Here is a 24,138-nt window from a genome sequence, read left to right as displayed (position 1 = left end):
TCCCGGAGGTCTCACCTGGCATCAGATGTCTGTCATCTCCCGGGAGTGACATTGCGACTTCTACCTGCAGGGAATTCCTGGAGGTCTCACCTGGCATCAGATGTCTGTCATCTCCCGGGAGTGACTCTGCGACTTCTACCTGCAGGGAATTCCCGGAGATCTCACCTGGCATCAGATGTCTGTCATCTCCCGGGAGTGACACTGCGACTTCTACCTGCAGGGAATTCCCGGAGATCTCACCTGGCATCAGATGTCTGTCATCTCCCGGGAGTGACACTGCGACTTCTACCTGCAGGGAATTCCCAGAGGTCTCACCTGGCCTCAGATGTCTGTCATCTCCTGGGAGTGACACTGCGACTTCTACCTGCAGGGAATTCCCGGAGGTCTCACCTGGCATCAGATGTCTGTCATCTCCCGGGAGTGACTCTGCGACTTCTACCTGCAGGGAATTCCTGGAGGTCTCACCTGGCATCAGATGTCTGTCATCTCCCGGGAGTGACTCTGCGACTTCTACCTGCAGGGAATTCCCGGAGGTCTCACCTGGCATCAGATGTCTGTCATCTCCAGGGAGTGACACTGCGACTTCTACCTGCAGGGAATTCCTGGAGATCTCACCTGGCATCAGATGTCTGTCATCTCCTGGGAGTGACACTGCGACTTCTACCTGCAGGGAATTCCTGGAGATCTCACCTGGCATCAGATGTCTGTCATCTCCCGGGAGTGACACTGTGACTTCTACCTGCAGGGAATTCCTGGAGATCTCACCTGGCATCAGATGTCTGTCATCTCCCGGGAGTGACTCTGCGACTTCTACCTGCAGGGAATTCCTGGAGATCTCACCTGGCATCAGATGTCTGTCATCTCCAGGGAGTGTCACTGCGACTTCTACCTGCAGGGAATTCCCGGAGATCTCACCTGGCATCAGATGTCTGTCATCTCCCGGGAGTGACATTGCGACTTCTACCTGCAGGGAATTCCTGGAGGTCTCACCTGGCATCAGATGTCTGTCATCTCCCGGGAGTGACATTGCGACTTCTACCTGCAGGGAATTCCTGGAGGTCTCACCTGGCATCAGATGTCTGTCATCTCCAGGGAGTGTCACTGCGACTTCTACCTGCAGGGAATTCCCGGAGGTCTCCCCTGGCATCAGATGTCTGTCATCTCCAGGGATTCTGGATCCTTCTACTGCCAGCCGACTGTTACAAATCACCACACTGAACTAGTGATCGACCGATTATCGGCAACACCAATGTATCGGGGGCTGATATGCACTTTCCCCAATATATCGGAATCGCCCTTTTGATGTACCGATATTGCCGATATTTGGGGAAAGTGCTTGTACCGGAGTGATTCCTGCAGCTAGCGGCATCATCCCGGTACCGGCGTCCATAGCGCTTTTTGTATTCTGTGTTTGTGATCAACAAATTTTTGCTGGCTGCTGTATTCTATTTTCTTAGTGTCCGGGTGTGGATGTCCGATGACTTTTTTGTGTAAATATTGTATCATGTCAGCTTCCCGTATAAAATCTTCATTTCTAAAATTAGTTTTTTAATACAAAAACTAACCTAAAAATGAACAAAATGTTTTATAAACTTCTAAAAATACAAAAAAAAAAAAAAAACAGATCTGTAAAAAAAAAATGTTTAAAATAAAATTCCATGAACCCGGGAAAGTTCCCCTTTCATCTATACAAAGTTTTCAGTTGTCTGTTATGTGTCGGTATTGTAAGGAGCCGCGGCGATTGCTCAGTGTGGAAACCCCCGCTCCGCGACGTAGAGACAATCGCTGATGGCGGTCTGTCAGCACGATAGTAAAAATCTATAAAATGTGACATTTCCGTCAGCTGTTCCGCAGCTAATAATAGCGCGATTTACCTGAGAGATGGAGAGAAGAGCGCTGGAATACAGCGGGGAGAGTCGCAGAGGGGGGCGGCGTGTTCTGGGTTGGAGGTCGGATATATAATCATCTTTAATAATCTGCATCCTATTTCCTGCACTGACGGTGGGAAATCTTCTTCTGTACACGCAGGAGGAGAAGCTGATTCTGCGATTTCTTCCACTATTGGAAATCTCTGATCTCAGCAGAACTGGGAGCAGTGCATTGTGGGAATTCTTCCCAGCCTGGTGTGCATGTTTGCAAGTGTGTCTTCCTACAGTCAAGCATGGTGGTGGGAGTGTCATGGTCTGGGGCTGCATGAGTGCTGCCGGCACTGGGGAGCTACAGATCATTGAGGGAACCATGAATGCCAACATGTACTGTGACATACTGAAGCAGAGCATCATCCCCTCCCTTCAGAGACTGGGGGGCAGGGCAGTATTCCAACATAACGACCCCAAACACCTCCAACATGACCACTGCCTTGCTAAAGAAGCTGAGGTTAAAGATGGACTGGCCAAGCATGTCTCCAGACCTAAACCCTATTGAGCATCTGTGGGGATCCTCAAACAGAAGGTGGAGGAGCGCAAGGTCTCTAACATCCACCAGCTCTGTGATGTCATCATGGGGTCGGGAAAGAGGACTCCAGTGACAACCTGTGAAGCTCTGGTGAACTCCATGCCCAAGAGGGTTAAGGCAGTGCTGGAAAATAATGGTGGCCACACAAAATATTGACACTTTGGGCCCAATTGTCACTTAGGGGTGTACTGACTTTTGTTGCCAGCGGTTTAGACATTAATGGCTGTGTGTTGAGTTATTTTGAGGGGACAGTAAATTTACACTGTTATACAAGCTGTACACTCACTACTTTACATTGTAGCAAAGTCTCATTTCTTCAGTGTTGTCACATGAAAAGATAGAATAAAATAGTTGCAAAAAATGGGAGGGGTGTACTTACTTTTGTCAGATACTGTATTTAGAGTATATGCACACAGTACTGTATGTTTATAGAGTATACACACAGTATATAGAGTGTGTGTGTGTGTATATATATATATATATATATATATATATATATATATATATATATATATATACACACACACATACACACAGTATATCGAGTATATACACACACACAGTATATAGAGTATATACACACACACAGTATATAGAGTATATACACACAGTACTGTATATAGAGTATATACACACACTACTTTACATTGTAGCAAAGTGTCATTTCTTCAGTGTTGTCACATGAAAAGATAGAATAAAATATTTACAAAAATACGAGGGGTGTACTTATTTTTGTGCGATACTGTATACAGTATATATAGTGGATGGATTTAGGATGAACCGCACCTTTAGTCATGCACACAACCAGGGAAGACCCTGGTGACCACCAAAAATGAGCAAAAAACAAAGGATTTGCCCTTTCTCATGTATAGTCACGTGTGATCGATAAACTGAGCTCCCCAGTGCTGCATCCCTTCCATTTCTATATATTATACATTGTATACAAAGGAAACAATGTTCTCACTGCAGATATTATTTACTTTAAGCTCCATTGTAATTTTTAAAGCTCTGGTGTCCCCTTTGAAGTCTCCAGAGGTTAAAGGGTAAATATGAAGTCCGATGATCGATACATCTGGTGGTGTGTTGGCTAATTGCCTCCCATTGTCCTCTGTTACATGGTGCCGATGGCTCTCCACTGTACGGTGAGATTTGGGTGGAGGAGGTGTTATGTGCACCCCCCTCCCCCCAGGGTCCTCGGTCCTATTACCTCCGGCAGTGATGATGCCCCAACCCCGGAGAAGACGGATCTCTCCCGGACGCAGATTGGACGTCTTCTTATGGCGGCCATCATCAAACCTTCCCAGCGAACGCGGGTAATTGTGTGAAAAGTGCCGACTCTGCGGGTTATGTCCTGAGTCCTCCACATTGTGATTTATAGATGTGTGCACAGAGATACATTGTTATTGATTCCATTTATAGCGGGCCGTTCATAACTGGCCTGGGACACACATTGATCCGAAATGTTACCTCTCTCATCAGAGAGCACGCACTGAGCCGAGGACCCCTCCCCTCTCGTCCGTGGTGACCACCGTCCAGTACAAGGGAAGAAATGATTTGCCCTGACGAAGTGCCCGAGAAGGAAGCCACCAGACCAGGGACCCCCCCCCTGTACTCCGGTCTTATATGCGGGTACTGGGCTGAAGAGAGGAAGCCGAATGGCCTCCTGCAATTCCCCCATTGGTGGTCACCTGATCTGGTGACAACTGTCTGAGAGCAGAATTCCCTCGCTTGCCATTGTATACTGGAAAGGGGGACACAGAGCAAAAAAAATACTCACAGGGGTTCTAACTATTCACCACTCTAAAGAAAGCTTTGACTTTAGAGCAGGCCCCCCCCCCAGGCAGATCTAAAATCTGCAAATTAATACAGACCCCCCTACAGCAGAGCTCAGACTAGGAGAGGAAGAAGCGGCACAAGGAGCCAATCAATGTGCTGGCAAGAAGCATGCTGATAGTAGGTGAGAGCAGAGTGACAGAGAGATTACTTGCATTGTGCTGCTGCTCCTTTCACGCTCCAGTCACAGGAATGGGGGCTGGTCCGGGATGACTCAGGCTCTGAACAACTGGATTGAATGATGCTGGCCATCAGACTGAGGACATCTAGTGATAGAATAAAAGTACTGCAATCTCTGGGTTGAAGGTGACTATTGCAGGAAAAGCTGGTTTTGTTGTTTTATTTTTTAACGGACTGTTCATTTTTACATTGTTTTTTTTTTTTTTGGGGGGGGGTTCACGCTAAATACAGCTTTGTGTAAATAATGTTACCAATGTTTAACGTTTTATACATTGTCTGGTGGGTCATTCATAACCCCTTGATGACATCCTTACCTGTATATGTGGTAGCACCCAGCCTCACAAAATACGTGTCATTTTATTGTTCTGGGGTAGTCTGGGACCAACCTTGTCACCTCCAACTCACGGTCATTGTCGATGATTGGGAAAGTCTGCCAATGATGGGCATCTCTGAGCAGCCAATCACCATGCTGAATGATCGGGAGCCCCTCCTACCGACCTCGAATATCATGGCCAGGGGCGGGCGAGAGGGGCAGCTGCCCTGGAGGCAATGTTTTACTATAGGGATGGGGGGCCTTCCTTACGTGACAGCGGCAGTGAATTTGATAAGTGATTGACTGCTGGGCACAGGAACCCCCTAAGCTTGCACATCCTGAATGGGGGCGGGCTTGCATCTTCTGGTCTCTGGATGACCTTGTCCCGGCTTTGATCATGGCCCACCTAAAAGGCCAGCACCCAGTGATGGTAAGAGGTTAGTGTTCATGGGGGGGGGGGGGGCTTTCCTATTTGTTCATTACTTATACTGGCTCTGCTTTATCCGATCGTTACTGTAAGTCTATCAGACAGGAGCTATCTGCCTTAAATCTAATAAGTGTCTGCAGCCTCTAATGACTCGAAACAGCCAATCATCTTTATTCCCTCTTCATAGTATTCTGTCTCTCTTGTTCAGGGAATAACGTTGTCCTTATTCCCAGTATTGCTGTTTTGTAGTCACCGGTTGTCAGCGTGTCACCATGCTTTGCAGGGGACAATGAGATAATAAATTCTGCAGTATGATGGGTTAAGTCTTCACCCTGCATGGTTGGGTCCCTTGCTGGTGACTACACCGCGTTGTGCGGAGCAGTTTATATATATCGGTGTCACAGTTCCCCCGTCTTAGCGTTCTCTGGTCTATAAATGGCGTCAGTCGCAGCGTGCTGGGAGCTCCTGGCGGGGGGCCAGGCTGGGACACTGGCTGGTTGTGGCTTTTGAGGTTGGTGTAGAATGAAGTCTGGCATTGAGGGAAACCATAGTATGTAATACACAGGGTGGGGGGTGACCGCATGTCATGAGCGCTGTGCCTCTCACACGTCTCCATTTCACACTTGTGGTCGGGAGTCTTCTTTATCCCGGGTTCCTGGCGGAATTGTAGATTGATGCTACTGAGGATTTCTCTCACGGAATTAGAACATGACGCAGTGGAAGAGGCCGCCATGATAAAGGAGTCCCAGGAGCCGGGTCCCCGGTGCACCTGACCCTCCTGCCAGACTCAACAAAGGGGGTCCTCTCTTCCTCTGCCCTAAAGGGAACCTGAAGAGGCCAAGCGTCTGTCATAGTCCTCCTCACTCCTCTATTTGGAATGTTGCTGCCATGGAACCATTGAAGGCTTGCTGGTTCCAGCTTGGTGACTTAGTAGCAAAGTCAGGATGAAGGTGACACCCACTGAGCTTGTATTCTTGCAGAGGTGTCAAATTGGCGGCCCTCCAGCTGTTGAGCTACATGTCCCATCATGCCCCTGCCTGTGGGAGTCATGCTTGTAACTATCAGCCTTGCAATGCCTCATGGGGCTTGTAGTTCCACAACAGCAGGAGGGCCGCCGGTTGGACACCTGTGCTTCAAAGTGATATGTCAGTTACTGTCTCTTTTAAAGCAAAATTCCAGCCAAAAAACGCAAAATAAAAGAAAAAAAGAAACATTTTGCTACAATTCACCTTCAATTCAGAGCTGCCCCCTGTACTACTTGTTTTCCACCACTAGATGTCCTCAGTCTTATGGCTGGCATCATTCAACACACTTCCTCTGAGCCCAGGTCGTCCTGGACCTGACCCCAGCCTGTGAAGCCCGGTTCACGCTGATGCGATTTTGTTCCTTTCTGAATGCATAGATTCCCATGTGATCTGAAATAACATTTTTCTTTTAACGAAGACCGTTCACATTCATGCGCTGTGATGCTGATGCGGCTAAAAAAGAATCATATGCAAGTTTGATTCAGGGGCAAATTCCCTTCCATAGACTTAAATTCCCATGAAATTTGCATTAGAGTTGCACTTGACGCACAAAAATCGCAGCAAAAAAACGAATGTAATTGGCACCTCAGCCGTGTGAACGGAGCCTAATTGGTCCATGAAAGGAGAAGCAGCACAGTGATGAGCTCATCTCTGTCACTCTGCTCTCTTCTCCTATCAGCAGGCTGTTCATCGGCACATGGACTTGGATTTGCTCCTTGTGATTCTTCTCCCTCTCCCAGTCTGAGTTCTGCTGTCGGGTGCTTGCATTTAATAAATACATTGTATATTTATAATCGCAGAGTTGTCATTTATATCTCCACCGAGTTCTCCAGACTCTGTAGCTGCGGCGCTGCGCTCCATGCGTCCGTCTCGGTGTGGCGGGGCAGATGGAGGTTGTCAGTCCGCGGTGTGAAACGAAGTGTGAGCTCTGTGACTAATCCAGCGGAAACATTGCTTCAGGAACAGACCGTTCTCCTGGAAAAACAGAAAATGCTTCAATGCAGCTTCACCCGTCTCACCGCCAGCCGCGGCATTCATTGAACTGGTGTGGCGGGTGGACGGCGGTTTCCACGCCATTTACCCCCCTCCCCCCACTTTGGGAGTTCAGCCGGCAGACAAGGGTTCTCCCTCAGTCATTATCATGGTGATTGTATGTGATAGTCCTGTAGTATCGGAGGCATGGCCGTTTCCAGCAGGCTTATCGCAGTGCTTCTGGGCATCACATGATCCTGTGCTGCGCAAGCTCCCACTTCTGCTCTAACCTGTGTGGGTGGGGCTTCACTGAGGGCTGGAACTTTGGCTGCAATTGCATCAGTTCAGGAGATGAGAATGTGACAGAACTCTGACCCACACTGTACTTGTGGTCTTCCGTCAGTATACGGCTTCCTAGCAGTCATGAAGATAGAAATTAAATCCTAGCCACCCCCATACAAAGCTAGCCAACAACTTGGCTTTTACTGGAATCACACTTTATTAAACAGTCACACAGAATTTATATACAGCATGGACCTCCCCCTCCTGATCAGATTACCACACACAGGTCAGGGGTGGCCTGATTACATTATCAAATGCAGATGGAATTGTATACAGAAAAATAATTAACCTGAACTAATTATCTAGCCATCTGGACAGAACAATGTGTGCTCATTAACATTTAACAATGGGACAGGCAGACATAACACAATCCACATTCCACCTCAATAGATAGACAATAGGATAAGACTGCCAATGACAGTCTGTCCATCTCCTACATTGAAGTACATGGAATACACATCTATGTATTGCTATGATTTAGGAGTCAGACTTCATGGTAACAGGCTATAGGTATCACAGTGTAAAGTGGGATTAAATCTTCATATTCTCTGAGAGATGATGCTGACAAATATTACTCTCCCACTTGAAGCAATCCAAACCATTAAGTATCTCTTTCACTCCCAGTGACGGTGAGTCATGTCACAGAGAATATGGGGGGGGGGGGGGTATTTGCTATCTGCAGCAGATGAAGGCCAGGATGGAAATTGGAGGCACTCCGCAGGCAGGGCACGTCCCAACCGAGGGCTAAATATTCAAATTTTCATCTCCCCAGATAATGAGTGTGTGAGTATGGGGCACAGATGGCGCTTGCTCTTGGTGCCATTTGGTGGAGAGTGGGCTGAGGACCCTCAGCCGTGCAATTCTCTGCCAATAAGTAATTGTCCAATCTGTGTATTGATTATTGGGATGGGTTATCGGACACGCTGTATGTATAATAGTAATATGGAGGGCCCGAGATCACCGGCCAGCTGCTGGTAAAGGTAAATCGTCTTTATTGGTCTCTCAAAAGAAGCAAACCGCTTTCTTCTGCAAAATTTAGGCAAGCATCCTACAGTCCTGGTATAATGAAGAGCACAAAATGGCTCACCGCCAATATCTCAGTCCCACACTTGGGTCTTAAGTTCCCATCTGTCCTCTGTGAGGTCCTCTCCACCTCATAGACACCTGCTGAAGCCCCCCTTGCAGGTGGGGTAACCCTTTCAGGACTTGCGTCCCTATAATCATGGTTTGGAGCAGTGGTTGTCAACCTATTAGCTACAGGGGCCTGAAATGTGGCCCCTGACATCGCCAAAGGGCCGCACATAATGTTCAATATATGTAATCCTAGAGAGGAGTCAGAGACTGCAGAACTAATAGAGGAAATGGGGGTCAGAGAGTGAGGACAAGGATACATTGTTGGTGGGGAGATGCTACAATACTGGGAACGTTACATACGACTGGTAGAGTTCAATGCTATTCCCCTAATCAATGTTCCCGCTACAGACTGCTGAGGTCCAAGGGCCACACATCATAAATCAGAGGTCCCCACTTCGTATATCAAAGGCCCACACATCTTATATCAAAGGGCCACATGCCGCCCTCAGGATGGGCACCACAAGTTTTGAGGCTCTTTCCCACGCCTCCAAATCCTGGGTCCCAAATGACTTGCCAGTCCAGAGAGTATTGAAATCGGTCCTCTCCTCTTCGCCTGGACTAACCTGGAACCCCATTCTATGTATTAAAAATGTCCCTTGCACTCTCCCTTAAAGAGACCACAACTCAAATAGTGGGGAAATTTGTCCTGTCCAGGACCCATCCATGGCATCCTGTATGGTATATACTGTATGTTGTATATAGATCCGGACTGTGCCCAGGGTGATGACTGTAGCAGAATGTCAATTTCATTGTGGTGTCTACTTTGATGATCAGTGAAATCTGCTTGCTGTGGGGTCACCGTCCCTGCCCTGATTCTAGGACAATATCCCCCTGGACAATATCGCCCCCTGGACAATATCGCCCCCTGGACAATATCGCCCCCCCCGGACAATATCCCCCTTGGACAATATCCCCCCTCTAAGCCTAATCCTATGTCCAGGGGGATGTTTTCCGGGGGGGATATTATCCGGGGGGGATGTTGTACCGGGGGGATTATGTCCAGGGGGATGTTTTCCAGGGGGATATTGCCCAGGGGATAATGTCCGGGGGGATATTGTCCTGATACCCCCTGCCCTATTTACCTATCCTGCCTTTGGGGTCACCATCCCTGCTCTATGTACCTATCCTGCCTGTGGGGTCACCGTCCCTGGCCTATGTACCTTTCCTGTCTGTGGGGTCACCGTCTCTGCCCTGTGTACCTATCCTGCCTGTGGGTCACTGTCCCTGTCCTATACCTATCCTGTCTGTGGGGTCACCATCCCTGTCCTATGTTTTATCCCTGTCTGAGACAACACGCCGGCCTGGCTGTCAGGACTGCAGCATGTATACGGTCACCTGTAGACCTCTACAAAATGATGATTTGTGGGTTCCGGGGTAAAGCCGACCCGTCACATGACTGCGGTGATTTGATGGATTTATTATGGCAGTTCCTTTCATCTCAGTCAGTGCTTATTAGAAATGTGATTGTAATCAGGACAGATGACCGGATTTGCTCTCTCCCCACATGCGTGTTATCCTCAGACTCTGGCTTCCATCCAGTGCGGGAATCATCCACCCAGGACCTGGGCACAGATGCTGCAGGAAACTGATACATCGCTGAGCTTGGAAAAGATCACTTGTATCTCTACAGTATATATACATTGTATCCACCTACCTATATACAAAGTACCTACCTACCTATACCCATACATACATTGTATATACATTGTATCCACCTACCTATATCCATACATACAAAGTACCTACCTATACCTGTACATACATTGTATCTACCTATCTATATATACATTGTATCCACCTACCTATATCCAAATATACAAAGTACCAACCTATACCCATACATACATTGTACCTACCTATATCTATTTATACATTATATATACCTATATCTATATATACAAAGTATTTAACTATATGTCTATAAAAAGTACCTGCCTGTATCATCTACCTATATCTACAAAGTACCTACCTATATTTACCTATCTCTATAAATACAAAGTACCTACCTATACCCATACATACATACCTTGTATCTAACTATATCTATATATACAAAGTATTTACTTATATGTCTATATACAAAGTACCTACCTATATCTATAACTATCTCTCTCTCTCTCTCTATATATATATATATATATACACACACGGACTACCTACCTATATCCATACATACATACCTTGTATCTACCTATACCTATGTATTCAAGATGTGTTTGTGTGTGTGTGTGTGTATATATATCAAACACACACCAATGTATCCACCTATACATACATTGTATCTACCTATATCTATATACATAAAGTATCTGCCTCTATATCTCTATACACACCCTATGTATCTCTATGTATATATACTGTACATTGTATTTATCTGTGTATACAGCGTGTAGATCAAGGTCCGCTCCCTGCTTTGTATACTCTTCCACCAGCTGCTGTTATTAATAATCATCGCCTCATATTTGAGGAGTGACCGGCCATCGCCATCCCATCCTACAGATGTTCTCCCCCCCCCCCCCCCGCCATCACCGTCCCATCCTACAGATGTTCCCCCCGCCATAAACATGGCAGCTGGCTGATCAGGAGACGCGGGACTCTGATTAGGAGAACGTAGCGGAGTTCATTTTCCCTGGATTCATCCTCTGTTGGCTTTTTTTGTTGTTACCCAGAATCCTCCGCTCTGAGGCGAGCAGTCATGGCCATCTGTCTCCTCACGGCCGTGTTTTGGGGGATTATCCAGATTGCTTTTATCAGGCGGGGATTTAGGCGGTATACACCGACCCCGGTGGTCACAGCTGTGTGTGGTACATGAACGCTGCAAACGGACGCAAGCCAAGGCTTCATTTGGCGAAGGTCTACAATAATTGGATCCTCGTCATCTAGCCGTGGTTGGACGTCAAGCCATAGTATACCTCAGGGCCAACTGATAAGGGGGGAGGGGGGTACCAGTCCTCCTGTAGGGGGCCCGGGCACACAGGGGGGCCCCAACAGTACGGGGAATCAGCACGGAGGGGCAATTACAGAAGGAAGCCTTGTGCGACTCTCTGCAGCAGCTGAAAGCCAGTTTCTCCCCCTCCTGCCAGCTTTCAGCTGCTGCAGGGAGAGACAGACACAGGTCATCGTTCCTGTAATTGCTTTTCTGACACCAATCTCCCTCCCTGTTCTGCCTGCTTCTGTCCCCCCCCCCCCTCGCACTTCTTGTGTGCCCCCCCTTCCCCACAGCACTGCAGGCTTCCCTGTCCTGTAAAAAAAAGTAGAAATGTATAAAAAAAAAGTTTTCGTGTATTTTTACTGAAAGTATTGTCTTGGTATATTGGGGGGGGGGCCCTTCTAGGTAGGCTGTACGGGGCCCCGTGATTACTAGCAGCAGCCCTGGTATACCCTACCAGCCAATGGCCTCTAGGTTCTGCTGAAGTGAAAAGTTCCACAACAACTAAAGAGCCCCAACGTACTGTGCACCAATACTGGGAACTTCTCGTCTGAGGTTGCATTCGTTCTGGAAAGCGCAGACCGTGCCAAGTCTCCTATATCAGGAACAATAAGGCTTGTCGGCTCACGGTTGGACAAATCCCCGGAGCCAAGTCACCAATGCTTCCTATTTTTAGAGGTTTTCTTTAGTTGTCAATGCGTTCTAAAACAAATCCTGCTGGCTTTTGGACTGGGCAGACTGGCCATAGCTCCCTAGTAATTTTCCATCCCCTGTATTGGCTGAAACATTTTACCACCAATGATGGGGCACTATTCCTTCCACTGACACCAATGATGGGGCACTATTCCTCATACTGACACCAATGATAGGGCACTATTCCCCCCACTGACACCAATGATGGGACACTATTCCTCCCACTGACACCAATGATGGGGCACTATTCCTCCCACTGACACCAATGATGGGGCACTATTCCTCCCACTGACACCAATGATGGGGCACTATTCCTCCCACTGACACCAATGATGGGACACTATTCCTCCCACTGATACCAATGATGGGACAGTATTCCTTCCACTAACACCAATGATGGGGCACTATTCCTCCCACTGACACCAATGATGTGGCACTATTCCTCCCACTGATACCAATGATGGGACACTATTCCTCCCACTGACACCAATGATGGGACACTATTCCTCCCACTGACACCATATTCCTCCCACTGACACCAATGATGGGACACTATTCCTCCCACTGACACCAATGAAGGGGCACTATTCCTCCCACTGACACCAATGATGGGGCACTAGTCCTCCCACTGACACCAATGATGGGACACTATTCCTCATACGGACACCAATGATGGGGCACTATTCCTCCCACTGACATCAATGATTGGGGTGTTATTCCTCCCACTGACACCAATGAGTGGGGCGTTATTACTCCCACTGACACCAATGATGGGACACTATTCCTCCCACTGACACCAATGATGGGACACTATTCCTCCCACTGACACCAATGATGGGGCACTATTCCTCCCAGTGACACCAATGATGGGACTAAAATTTGAATTAACAGGCCCTTTGTTTAGAAAGTTTTGATACCCTTGCTCTATTGGAAAGCCCACTGAGTTAGTGCCCTCCTCCTCATTTACATACGATGTGACTGCTCTTCCTCATTTACATAGAGAAGACTAAATCCGTCTCCTCATTTGCGCCTCTCTTCCTGCTGGTTATTTGCATGCCATGAGGTCGTTTGCTATTTTCCAGGACTGGCGACTTCTCTCCCACTGCGTCCTGCAGAAATGGCGCTCCTACCAAGTGTTCAGCAGATGACTTGCGCCCGCTGCTTGGCATGGAGTCCCCGGCTGCCAGTCTCACTCGGCGCAGTGTTTAGAGCAATGCTGTGTCACTTTTATTAATTGCAGGGAATTTGGCAGGGAGAATTACGAGGAGATGATTCACAGACAGTGCGGCGTTCTCTCCATTACGCTGCGTCCTCGCCATCTGTCACGCATTTTTAATATCGGATATTCACATATTATGATTTCTCTGATAAATTGTCAGGCTGGGGACGGGCCATAAACCCTCCGCTTGTCTGTCAGCACGCTAAAAAAAATTAATCAGGAAAGAAAAGCCGAACATTAAGAAAACTTCTGCTGAGTGCCATTTCAACGTAAAGCAGTCGCGTAAAATCACCTCGCTGTGTTAAGAATGGCGCCAGCGCTTTACCCATCCATGCTGTATTCAGATATCTGCACTGAATATCTGCTGGTAAAAAAAAGAGCAGCAATTACAAGGAGCTGTCATAGATTTGGGGGCATTATCACCGCACTCCATGTAAAGGGGCGCCATAAACACCAGGTGCAAAAACTGGGACTCCGCTCTGTGGTAGCGCAGTGCATGTAACTGCACATATCTGAATGCAGCCATTGGCTACCATGTTACAGACATTGCTCCCAGTTTACATGCATCTGAGAGTATGACAAAAAAAGCACCCAAGTTAGGAATACATGTAGGAACTACCCCGACTTCTGACCTCCCCCCTGCATGTTCTAACTTATCCCCTCTGGTTTGACTTATCCTTTCCATGTTCTGCCTTACCCCTCTGACTTCTAACCTATCCCCTCTGTATTCTGACTTCTCCCCTCTGACATTTCCCATCAGTGTTCTGACTTATCCCCTTTGTATTCTGACTTACCACTTCTTAATTCAGACTTTTTGCCCCTATGTTCTGACTTACCACTTCGGTCTTTTCCCCTCTGGCTTCTGACGTATCCCCTCTGGCTTCTGACGTATCCCCTCTGGCTTCTGACGTATCCCCTCTGGCTTCTGACGTATCCCCTCTGGCTTCTGACTTTTCCTCTCTGGCTTCTGACTGTTCCTCTCTGGCTTCTGACTGTTCCTCTCTGGCTTCTGACTTTGTTCCTCTCTGGCTTCTGACTTTTTTCCTCTCTGGCTTCTGACTTTTTTTCCTCTCTGGCTTCTGACTTTTTTTCCTCTCTGGCTTCTGACTTTTTTTCCTCTCTGGCTTCTGACTTTTTTTTCTCTCTGGCTTCTGACTTTTTTTCTCTCTGGCTTCTGACTTTTTTTCTCTCTGGCTTCTGACTTTTTTTCTCTCTGGCTTCTGACTTTTTTCCTCTCTGGCTTCTGACTTTTTTCCTCTCTGGCTTCTGACTTTTTTCCTCTCTGGCTTCTGACTTTTTTTCCTCTCTGGCTTCTGACTTTTTTTCCTCTCTGGCTTCTGAATTTTTTTCCTCTCTGGCTTCTGACTTTTTTTTCTCTCTGGCTTCTGACTTTTTTTTCTCTCTGGCTTCTGACTTTTTTCCTCTCTGGCTTCTGACTTTTTTCCTCTCTGGCTTCTGACTTTTTTCCTCTCTGGCTTCTGACTTTTTTCCTCTCTGGCTTTTGACTTTTCCCCTCCCACTTTGGACTTTTCCCCTTTGTTCTCACTACTTATGACTTCAGACTTATCCCCTCTATTTTTTGACTTATGCCATGTGACTGCAGACCTCTAACATCTGAGTTCCACCTCCAAGTTTTGTTGTGTCACGGACTTGCGTTCTCTGACTTCTGATTTACAACCCCTAAACCTCCGATGCTGACTTATCCACTCCAAGTTCTAGATTACACCCCCTGTGACCTCTGACCTACTTCCTCCGACCTCTGACTTACCACCTCTGAGTTCTGACTTCACACCTGGGGGCTGGTAGCAATTATCTCTGAACAATGTCCTTGTCTCAGTCCATACTGGATTTGGTTTTAAATTTATTTCATTTAAAATTTAATATAATTGTATTTACATTTTTTTTTAATTTATGCTTTTTTGTTTGTAAACATTGGTTGCTGGTTATCGATTGATTTTGTCTGCGATTTTTTTTTTTTTTTTGTCAGAATGTTTCTATCCGAAAGGAGTAACAATCTCAATTTTCTCTCCTTTTTGTTCTCTTTGCAGTTTGCTGTTTTGTGGTGCACAAACGCTGCCATGAATTTGTCACGTTTACCTGTCCCGGGGGGGACAAGGGCCCCGACACAGACGTAAGTCCAGTCTTATTTCTCAGCTATGATGTGTCTGTTGATCAGTGTTTACAGGAGGGCATTGGGGGGCAACCGTCACCAATATTTCTGTTTTCCATGATCTTCTCTTCTAAATTCTAAATTGCTTAATGTGAAAATTCTGATCATCTCTACAGGTCCTCTGACCAGATCTCATGAGTCGTGTCACCGCCTCACACTGGTAGACATTTCAGACATAATGAGCCACAGAAACATAATAGTTGCCCCTGTTGTTCATTTGTAGCCAGGCCACAGTTTAATATTTGTGATTTTCACCGATTTGCCTGCCCTGCCCCCTTCTCAATAGGCAGGAATAGGACGCTTGCCTGAGCCAAGCTGTCTTGCCTGTGTCCCATGCCTGGCGATGGTGGTACCAAGGGGGCACATATACCGGTCTTATCACTGTTACACACACCCAACAAAACTAAACACCAGGTACAATTAAAAAATTGAGCACACAAAAACTTGAGGCTGGGTTCACACTATTGCGAATAGGATGAGGGATTCCCCGTATCCAATGACAGGAGACTGGAGTCCGTTCACACAGCTCCGTGGCAGCTACAGATCGGCTTGCAGAAAAGTCCTGTGCATCTTCTGGTCCATTTAAGGTCCGAATTCAGTCACAAATTCCGACCTGAAAAGGTGCAGGGGGGCACACCGGATCCCCTGCTGCGAGTTGCTCCGAATTCTGTGTGAACCCACCCGGCAGCTTACCAAAAATGCACAGAGTGTAACAATGTAACACAAAAGGGAAAGCACCCTAACCCTGTACATGTTCAAGACTCCTGACAGGGGCAGAGAAGTCTTGGTTTACCTGTCCAAAACCAGGAGAACTCCAATCTTTGGGAGATCTGCTAGGGCAATTCTTAATCCACCTGTCCGAAACCAGGAGAACCCCATTCTTTGAGAGACCTGCAATGGCAGGTCTTGGTCCACCTGTACGAAACCAGGAGAACCCCATTCTTCAGGAGACCTGGCAAGGCAAGGTCTACTGAAGTACTAGGTTTGGGTTCCCGGTGGGTGGGGTTAAACCTAACCAAAAGGCAATGTACCCCCCCAAAAGGGAAAGTACCTTAACCCTGTACCCCTTGGGGTTCAAGACTCCTGACAGTCTTGGTCTACCTGTCCGAAACCAGGAGAACCCCAATCTTTGGGAGAACTGCCAAGGCAAGTCTTGGTCCACCTGTCCAAAACCAGGAGAACCCCATTCTTTGGGAGACCTGCCAAGGCAAGTCTTGGTCCACCTGTCCGTAAACAGGAGAACCCCATTCTTTGGGAGACCTGCCAAGACAAGTCTTGGTCCACCTGTCCGTAAACAGGAGAACCCCATTCTTTGGAAGAACTGCCAAGGCAAGTCTTGGTCCACCTGTCCAAAACCAGGAGAACCCCATTCTTCGCAAGACCTGCCAAGGCAAGTCTTGGTCCACCTGTCCGTAAACAGGAGAACCCCATTCTTTGGGAGACCTGCCAAGGCAAGTCTTGGTCCACCTGTCCGTAAACAGGAGAACCCCATTCTTTGGAAGAACTGCCAAGGCAAGTCTTGGTCCACCTGTCCAAAACCAGGAGAACCCCATTCTTTGCAAGACCTGTCAAGGCAAGTCTTGGTCCACCTGCACAAAACCAGGAGAACCCCATTCTTCAGGAGACCTGCCAAGGCAAGTCTTGGTCCACCTGTCCGAAAGCAGGAGAACCCCATTCTTTGGGAGATCTGCCAAGGCAAATCTTGGTCCACCTGTACGAAACCAGGAGAACCCCATTCTTCGGGAGACCTGCCAAGGCAAGGTCTACTGAAGTACTAGGTTGGGATTCCTGGTGGGTGGAGTTAAACCTAACCAAAAGGCAATGTACCCCCCCCCCAACCCCAAGTTTCCAGGCCGAAGAGTCTATACCCTACTGGTCTGTGAGAATAATGTGTGCATATTCCAAAAAATACAATAAATTGTTTATTTGCAAGACCAAGAGAACCCCACTCTTTGGGAGACCTGCTAAGCCAAGGTCTACTAAAGTGCTAGATTGGGTCTCTCCATCTCCATTGGCAGGGGAAAACATGACCAAAAGGCCACGTGCCCCCCCCCCCCCCCAAAACTTTCAGGGAAGGTTTAAGAACCTACACCCTACCGATCTTTGAGAGTAACGTGTGCATATTCCAGACAGTGCAATAATAAGTTACATGTTGTCAATGTGCAAGATCAGGAGAACCTCATTCTTTGGGAGACCTGGGGGGGGGGGGGGTGGCGGCCTCACTACCGTAGGGGACAAAATTTGAAATTGGAGCGACACATCACTGCTAAGGGGTCCGCATACAACTTTGTTCTTATAAAAGTCAGTAGTACCTAATGCATTTCGAGAGTCTAAGAGCACCCCTCCTTCATCAGGGCTACTGGATTGACAACAATGTGAACAAGTCAGACGTGAGCTGCACCTGCAAAAGTATTTTTTCAGTGTGAATTAGGACAGGCCTTCTCAGCAGCTGGTTTGCCTGTGCTTGTTCACATTGCTGTCACTCAAGCCCTGATGAAAGGGGGCATGCATGGTCCCCCGAAACGCATTGGCTATTTTTTGGATTGTTTCCTTGACTTTTGTTGGAATAATTTTGGATCTAGACCTCTTAGCAGTGGTGTGACGCTCCAATTTTTGTTATATTACTCTACAAGCCAAGGAGGACATTGAGATCCTCTAGGGCAGGGATATGAAAACTGGTGGCCCTCCCAGATGTGGCAGAACTACACGTCCCATGAGGCATAGCAAGACTCCGACAGCCACAAGCATGACACCCAGAGGCATGATGGGATGTGTAGTTCCGCAACAGCTGGAGGGCTGTAGTTTGAGAATCTCTGCTCTAGGGCAGGGATATGCAAACCCTGGCCCTCCCAGATGTTGCAGAACTTCAAGTCCCATGAGGCATAGCAAGACTCCGACAGCCACAAGCATGACACCCAGAGGCTGAGGCATGGTGGGATTTGTAGTTTTTCATCAGCTAGAGGGCCACAGTTTGCATATCTCTGTTCTTGGGTGTAGAAGCCGCCTGCCTGGGGACCAGATCGCTATATTATCATTAATACCAAAGGGAGAACCATATGGGTCCAACGCTATCTTTCCACTTTGCTCATTTGGACAAGCTGGGACAAGCCTGGTGTACCAGGCCAGAATGGACTCAGAAGGAAAGGAGCCCCCCCAGCACCCACCTATTACTGTAGCTTTGTTCAGAGTCCAGAGCAGTGATCCTCTGCTGAACTACACATCCCATGAGGCATTGTAAAACCCAGACATGCACAGATATGACTAGGCACGATGGGAGTTGTAGTTCCTGAACAACCGGAGGGCCATAGTTTGAAGACCCCTGGTCCAGACTAACATTGCACGTTTTTTGCAGACAGAAGAAGTGAAAGGTAGCCGTTTGCTGTGAGTTCGGTGAAAAAGTAGAGTGGGGGTGGAGGTGGAATTCCGGCACAAAGCATAGCAGGCGACTATTCCCTAATCCGCTGACGTCTATCGGCGTGCCGGCACAGCTGGGGAATTCTGTTAGTCATTTCAGATTTGCAGAGCGGAGCAGGTCTCCCCCTCACCTCCTGCCTTCCCCTTAATCCTGTTCTGCGGAGCTTTATATAATAATATATTACCGTCCGCGCATCCACCGCAAGCGCCTGCGCTGCCCGCCATCTGTGCGCTGGGTCAGGGCGATCCATCTGCCAGCGAGCTCCGCGACGTCACACATCTGTTCCATGTGAGATATCAGACTTATGTAAAGGGTCAGCCCACCACCCAGGAGGGGAGAGAGCTCCGCTTTTGGGGGCCCCGGGCTTCATCCACCCCTTCCTGCAATACTCTATATTATATAAGATAATGGTAAAAATCTGTCAGGGGACCCCCGTATAACAGGAAGAGCGGAGATAACAAATCCTGTTCCTGGTGGACAATTGTGAAACATTTCCTCATACGATGATCTATGGTTGGGAAGTACACCACATTGTCAAAAGTATTGGGACGCCGGCCTTTACACACACATGAACTTTAATGGCATCCCAGTCTTAGTCTGTAGGGTTCAATATTGAGTTGGCTCCGCCCTTTGCAGCTATAACAGCTTCAACTCTTCTGGGAAGGCTGTCCACAAGGTTTAGGAGTGTCTATGGGAATGTTTCACCATTCTTCCAGAAGTGCATTTGTGAGGTCAGGCACTGATGTTGGAGGAGAAGGCCTGGCTCGCAGTCTCTGCTCTAATTCATCCCAAAGGGGTTCTATCAGGTTGAGGTCAGGACTCTGTGCAGGTCAGTCAAGTTCCTCCACACCAAACTTGCTCATCCATGTCTTTATGGACCTTGCTTTGTGCACTGGTGCGCAGTCATGTTGGAACAGGAAGGGGCCATCCCCAAACTCCTCCCACAAAGTTGGAAGCATGAAATTGTCCAAAATGTCTTGGTATGCTGATGCTTTAAGAGTTCCCTTCACTGGACTAATGCACAAAGCAAGGTCCATAAAGTCATGGATGAGTGATTTTGGGGTGGAGGAACTTGACTGACCTGCACAGAGTCCTGACCTCAACCCCCATAGAACACCTTTGGGATGAATTTGAGCAGAGACTGCCAGCCAGGCCTTATATCCAACATCAGTGCCTGACCTTACAAATGCCCTTCTGGAAGAATGGTGAAACATTCCCATAGACACTCCTAAACCTTGTGGACGGCCTTCCCAGAAGAGTTGAAGCTGTTATAGCTGCAAAGGGCGGAGCCAACTCAATATTGAACCCTACGAACTAAGACTGGGATGTCATTAGAGTTCATGTGTGTGTAAAGGCCGGCGTCCCAATACTTTTGACTCCATAGTGTATATGGCCGGGGTTAGGTGGGTTACTTCTCATTCAGTCCAGAGTGCTCCTTAAAACGCACAGCTGCTTGGTGTACGGCGTCTGTCTCCCCCCATGGACGATGGTGTCACTCTCTACCCCTGACGTATTTTGTACAGGGAGGGGACACCCCGCTATATTCTTATAAATAGTAACGGAATAAATCTATTTTATACATCCTGTGTAATCCTTTCCACTCGGAGAGTTTATTCTGGAACTGATTTATATGGAGACGTTCCATAGAGCCGCTCCGTCTCATTCCTTCCATGCCGGGGCTTTGTATGGCTGCCAACGTCATCGAATGATTTCCAGGGATGTGTGACCCCATCCCCCGACACTGGGTGACGGTTACCTTTCCATTGGTGATCAAAGACAGTGGTTCAACAACGACTATGGGAAACCGGAGACTGACTGTCATCCCCGTCCTTGGCTTCATAGACCTACTTCATGGATGATTGCTGGACTGCTGGGACTTGTAGTTCTCTGGTATAAATTTGCAGCAGGTGTACCCCCTCCTCCTGTCTATATACTTGTTACTATAATTCTCTGTGTAAAAGTGAAGAACAGGCCACCAATATATTCTTCTGTACCCTGATAAATTATCAGTATCCCCAATATACCATTGTGTATTACTATACCCTGGTATATTCTATGAACCCCAATATATTTTTCTGTACCCCAGTATATTCTCTGCACCCTCATGTATTCTCTATACCCTGGTATATTCTATGAACCCCAATATATTCTTTGTACCCTGATATATAATCACTATCCTGATATATATTATCAGAGTGTTTATATGTATTCTCAGTACCCCAATAGATATTCTCTGTACCCCAGTATATTCTTCTTTACTCTGGTATTTTCTATATACCTAAATATGTTGTCTGTCCCCCGGTATATTCACCCTCATAGATTCTCTGTACCCCAATATATATTCCCTGTAACCTGATATATTAGTACCCCAATATATATTCTCAGTATGCCTATATATATTCTATATACCCTGATATATTATCGGTACCCCAATAGATTTTCTCTGTACCCCGGTATGTTTTCAGTATCCAAGTGTATTTTTCTTACTCTGGTATATTGTCTGTACCCCCACATTTGTGCTGTACCCTGGTTTATTCTTGAAACTCAGATCAATTCTGTGTACTGTGGTATTTTCCCTGCACTTGGGTATATTTTCTGTACCCCGGAATATCCTCTGTACCCAGTTTATTCTTATTTCTCTGGTATGTTCTCAGTACCTTGAAATCAGTATTTTCTTTATTCTCAGTACCTCGGTTTATTCTCGGTATACTCTCGGTACTTCTGTATATTCTAGGTATACTCTCAGTACTAACATATACTCTCTGTATATTCTCAGTACTTCTGTATACTCTCAGTACCTTTTTGTATGCTCTATATTTTCGGTACCTCATTCTACTCTCAGTACCTCATTCTACTCTCAGTACCTCATTCTACTCTCAGTACCTCATTCTACTCTCAGTACCTCGGTATTTTCACAGTACTTCCTGTATATTTTCAGTACCTCCTGGATATATTCACAGTACCTCCGGTATATTCTCCGTACCTCCTGGATATATTCTCCGTACCTCCTGGATATATTCTCAGTACCTCCTGGATATATTCTCCGTACCTCCTGGATATATTCTCCGTACCTCCTGGATATATTCTCCGTACCTCCTGGATATATTCTCCGTACCTCCTGGATATATTCTCTGTACCTCCTGGATATTCTCAGTACCTCCTGGATATATTCTCAGTACCTCCTGGATATATTCTCAGTACCTCCTGGATATATTCTCCGTACCTCCTGGATATATTCTCCGTACCTCCTGGATATATTCTCCGTACCTCCTGGATATATTCTCCGTACCTCCTGGATATATTCTCCGTACCTCCTGGATATATTCTCAGTACCTCCTGTATATTCTTAGTACCTCCTGTATATTCTCAATATTCACAGTACCCCTGGATATATTCTCAGTACCTCCGGTATATTCTCAGTACCTCCGGTATATTCTCAGTACCTCCGGTATATTCTCAGTACCTCCGGTATATTCTCAGTACCCCGGTATATTCTCAGTACCCCTGGATATATTCTCAGTACCTCCGGTATATTCTCAGTACCCCGGTATATTCTCAGTACCTCCGGTATATTCTCAGTACCTCCGGTATATTCTCAGTACCCCGGTATATTCTCAGTACCCCTGGATATATTCTCAGTACCTCCGGTATATTCTCAGTACCTCCGGTATATTCTCAGTACCCCGGTATATTCTCAGTACCTCCGGTATATTCTCAGTTCCTCTGGTATATTCTCAGTACCCCTGGATATATTCTCAGTACCACCGGCATATTCTCGGTACCTTCGGTATATTCACAGTACTCCGGTATATTCTCAGTACCTCCGGTATATTCTCAGTACCCCCGGTATATTCTCAGTACCTCCGGTATATTCTCAGTACCTCCGGTATATTCTCAGTACCTCCGGTATATTCTCAGTTCCCCCGGTATATTCTCAGTTCCCCCGGTATATTCTCAGTACCTCCGGTATATTCTCAGTACCTCCGGTATATTCTCAGTACCTCCGGTATATTCTCAGTACCTCCGGTATATTCTCAGTACCTCCTGTATAGTCTCAGTACCTCCGGTATATTCTCAGTACCTCCGGTATATTCTCAGTACCTCCTGTATATTCTCAGTACCTCCGGTATATTCTCAGTACCCCGGTATATTCTCAGTACCCCGGTATATTCTCAGTACCTCCGGTATATTCTCAGTACCTCCGGTATATTCTCAGTACCCCGGTATATTCTCAGTACCCCTGGATAATCTCAGTACCTCTGTATATTCTCGGTACCTCTGTATACTCTCAGTACCTCGATAGGAAAATATTATTGAGCACTGATAATCCCGGCAGTGCTCAGTAACTTGTGTTGTATTACACGGAGAGTATATAGAGAGATACATAATCATCATTAGACGTGTACAGCATGTTGTACACAGCACCGTGTACTCTCACCTCCTGCCTGGAAGGTTGGCGGTTCCTCTTGTAGATGTTGATGAGCTCTCGGTGTTTTCCTGGCACAGCCCGGTGTGAGTGGGTGAGGGAACATCCAGAGAGATTATTCTGTGCTGGGATAATGGCAGCAAAGTATAAACTGGGAGGGGGACAATAATGGAGAATATTTAGGGGAGGGGGGGGTCCCCTCATTATGAAGGGTTTGGTCCAGCCCATAAGGAGGTCAGCATTGTCTGCTATGACTCTCTTCTGACTCCTTCACCCAGACAAAGAAGGTGCCGGATCATCTGCTCCACATTATCTAACATTTCCTTCACAAAACCGCTCATAGAGCTCATAATATGGGATCATTTTTCACCTGGTATTTTTTATTTGTATTTTTTTTTTCTATTTAAACATATCAAAAATGTATATATCAGAATATCTACATTAGATACATTCTGGGTGATGTATGGCCATGAAGTTGCAGGTCTTGGGGGCAAGAGGGGCAGTCCCTGCCCTGTCTCTAATTCTCACCTTTTAGTCTCAAGAAAGTTATTGCGAAGGGTGAGCACCCTCATCTCTTGGTTGGTTATCTCTGCAGGGTGAGCCCCC

The 24,138-nt window shown here is 46.9% G+C and overlaps 1 protein-coding gene across 1 annotated transcript in view; it reads left to right on the top strand.

Annotated features, from left to right (window-relative positions):
* The window catches only part of PRKCA (protein kinase C alpha), a 425,544-nt gene that overhangs the window by 189,830 nt on the left and 211,576 nt on the right, over positions 1-24,138 (top strand). The window contains exon 3 of the mRNA XM_082272110.1: positions 15,570-15,652. Within this exon, the coding sequence (XP_082128236.1) occupies positions 15,570-15,652 (83 nt within the window). The remainder of the gene's footprint in view (positions 1-15,569; positions 15,653-24,138) is intronic.

Source organism: Pelophylax lessonae (assembly GCF_965119305.1).
Source record: "Pelophylax lessonae genome assembly, chromosome: 11".
Classification (NCBI taxonomy): Eukaryota; Metazoa; Chordata; class Amphibia; order Anura; family Ranidae; genus Pelophylax; species Pelophylax lessonae.
The sequence above is the reverse complement of the archived record's forward strand: the minus strand, read 5'-3'. Positions and strand labels throughout refer to the sequence as shown.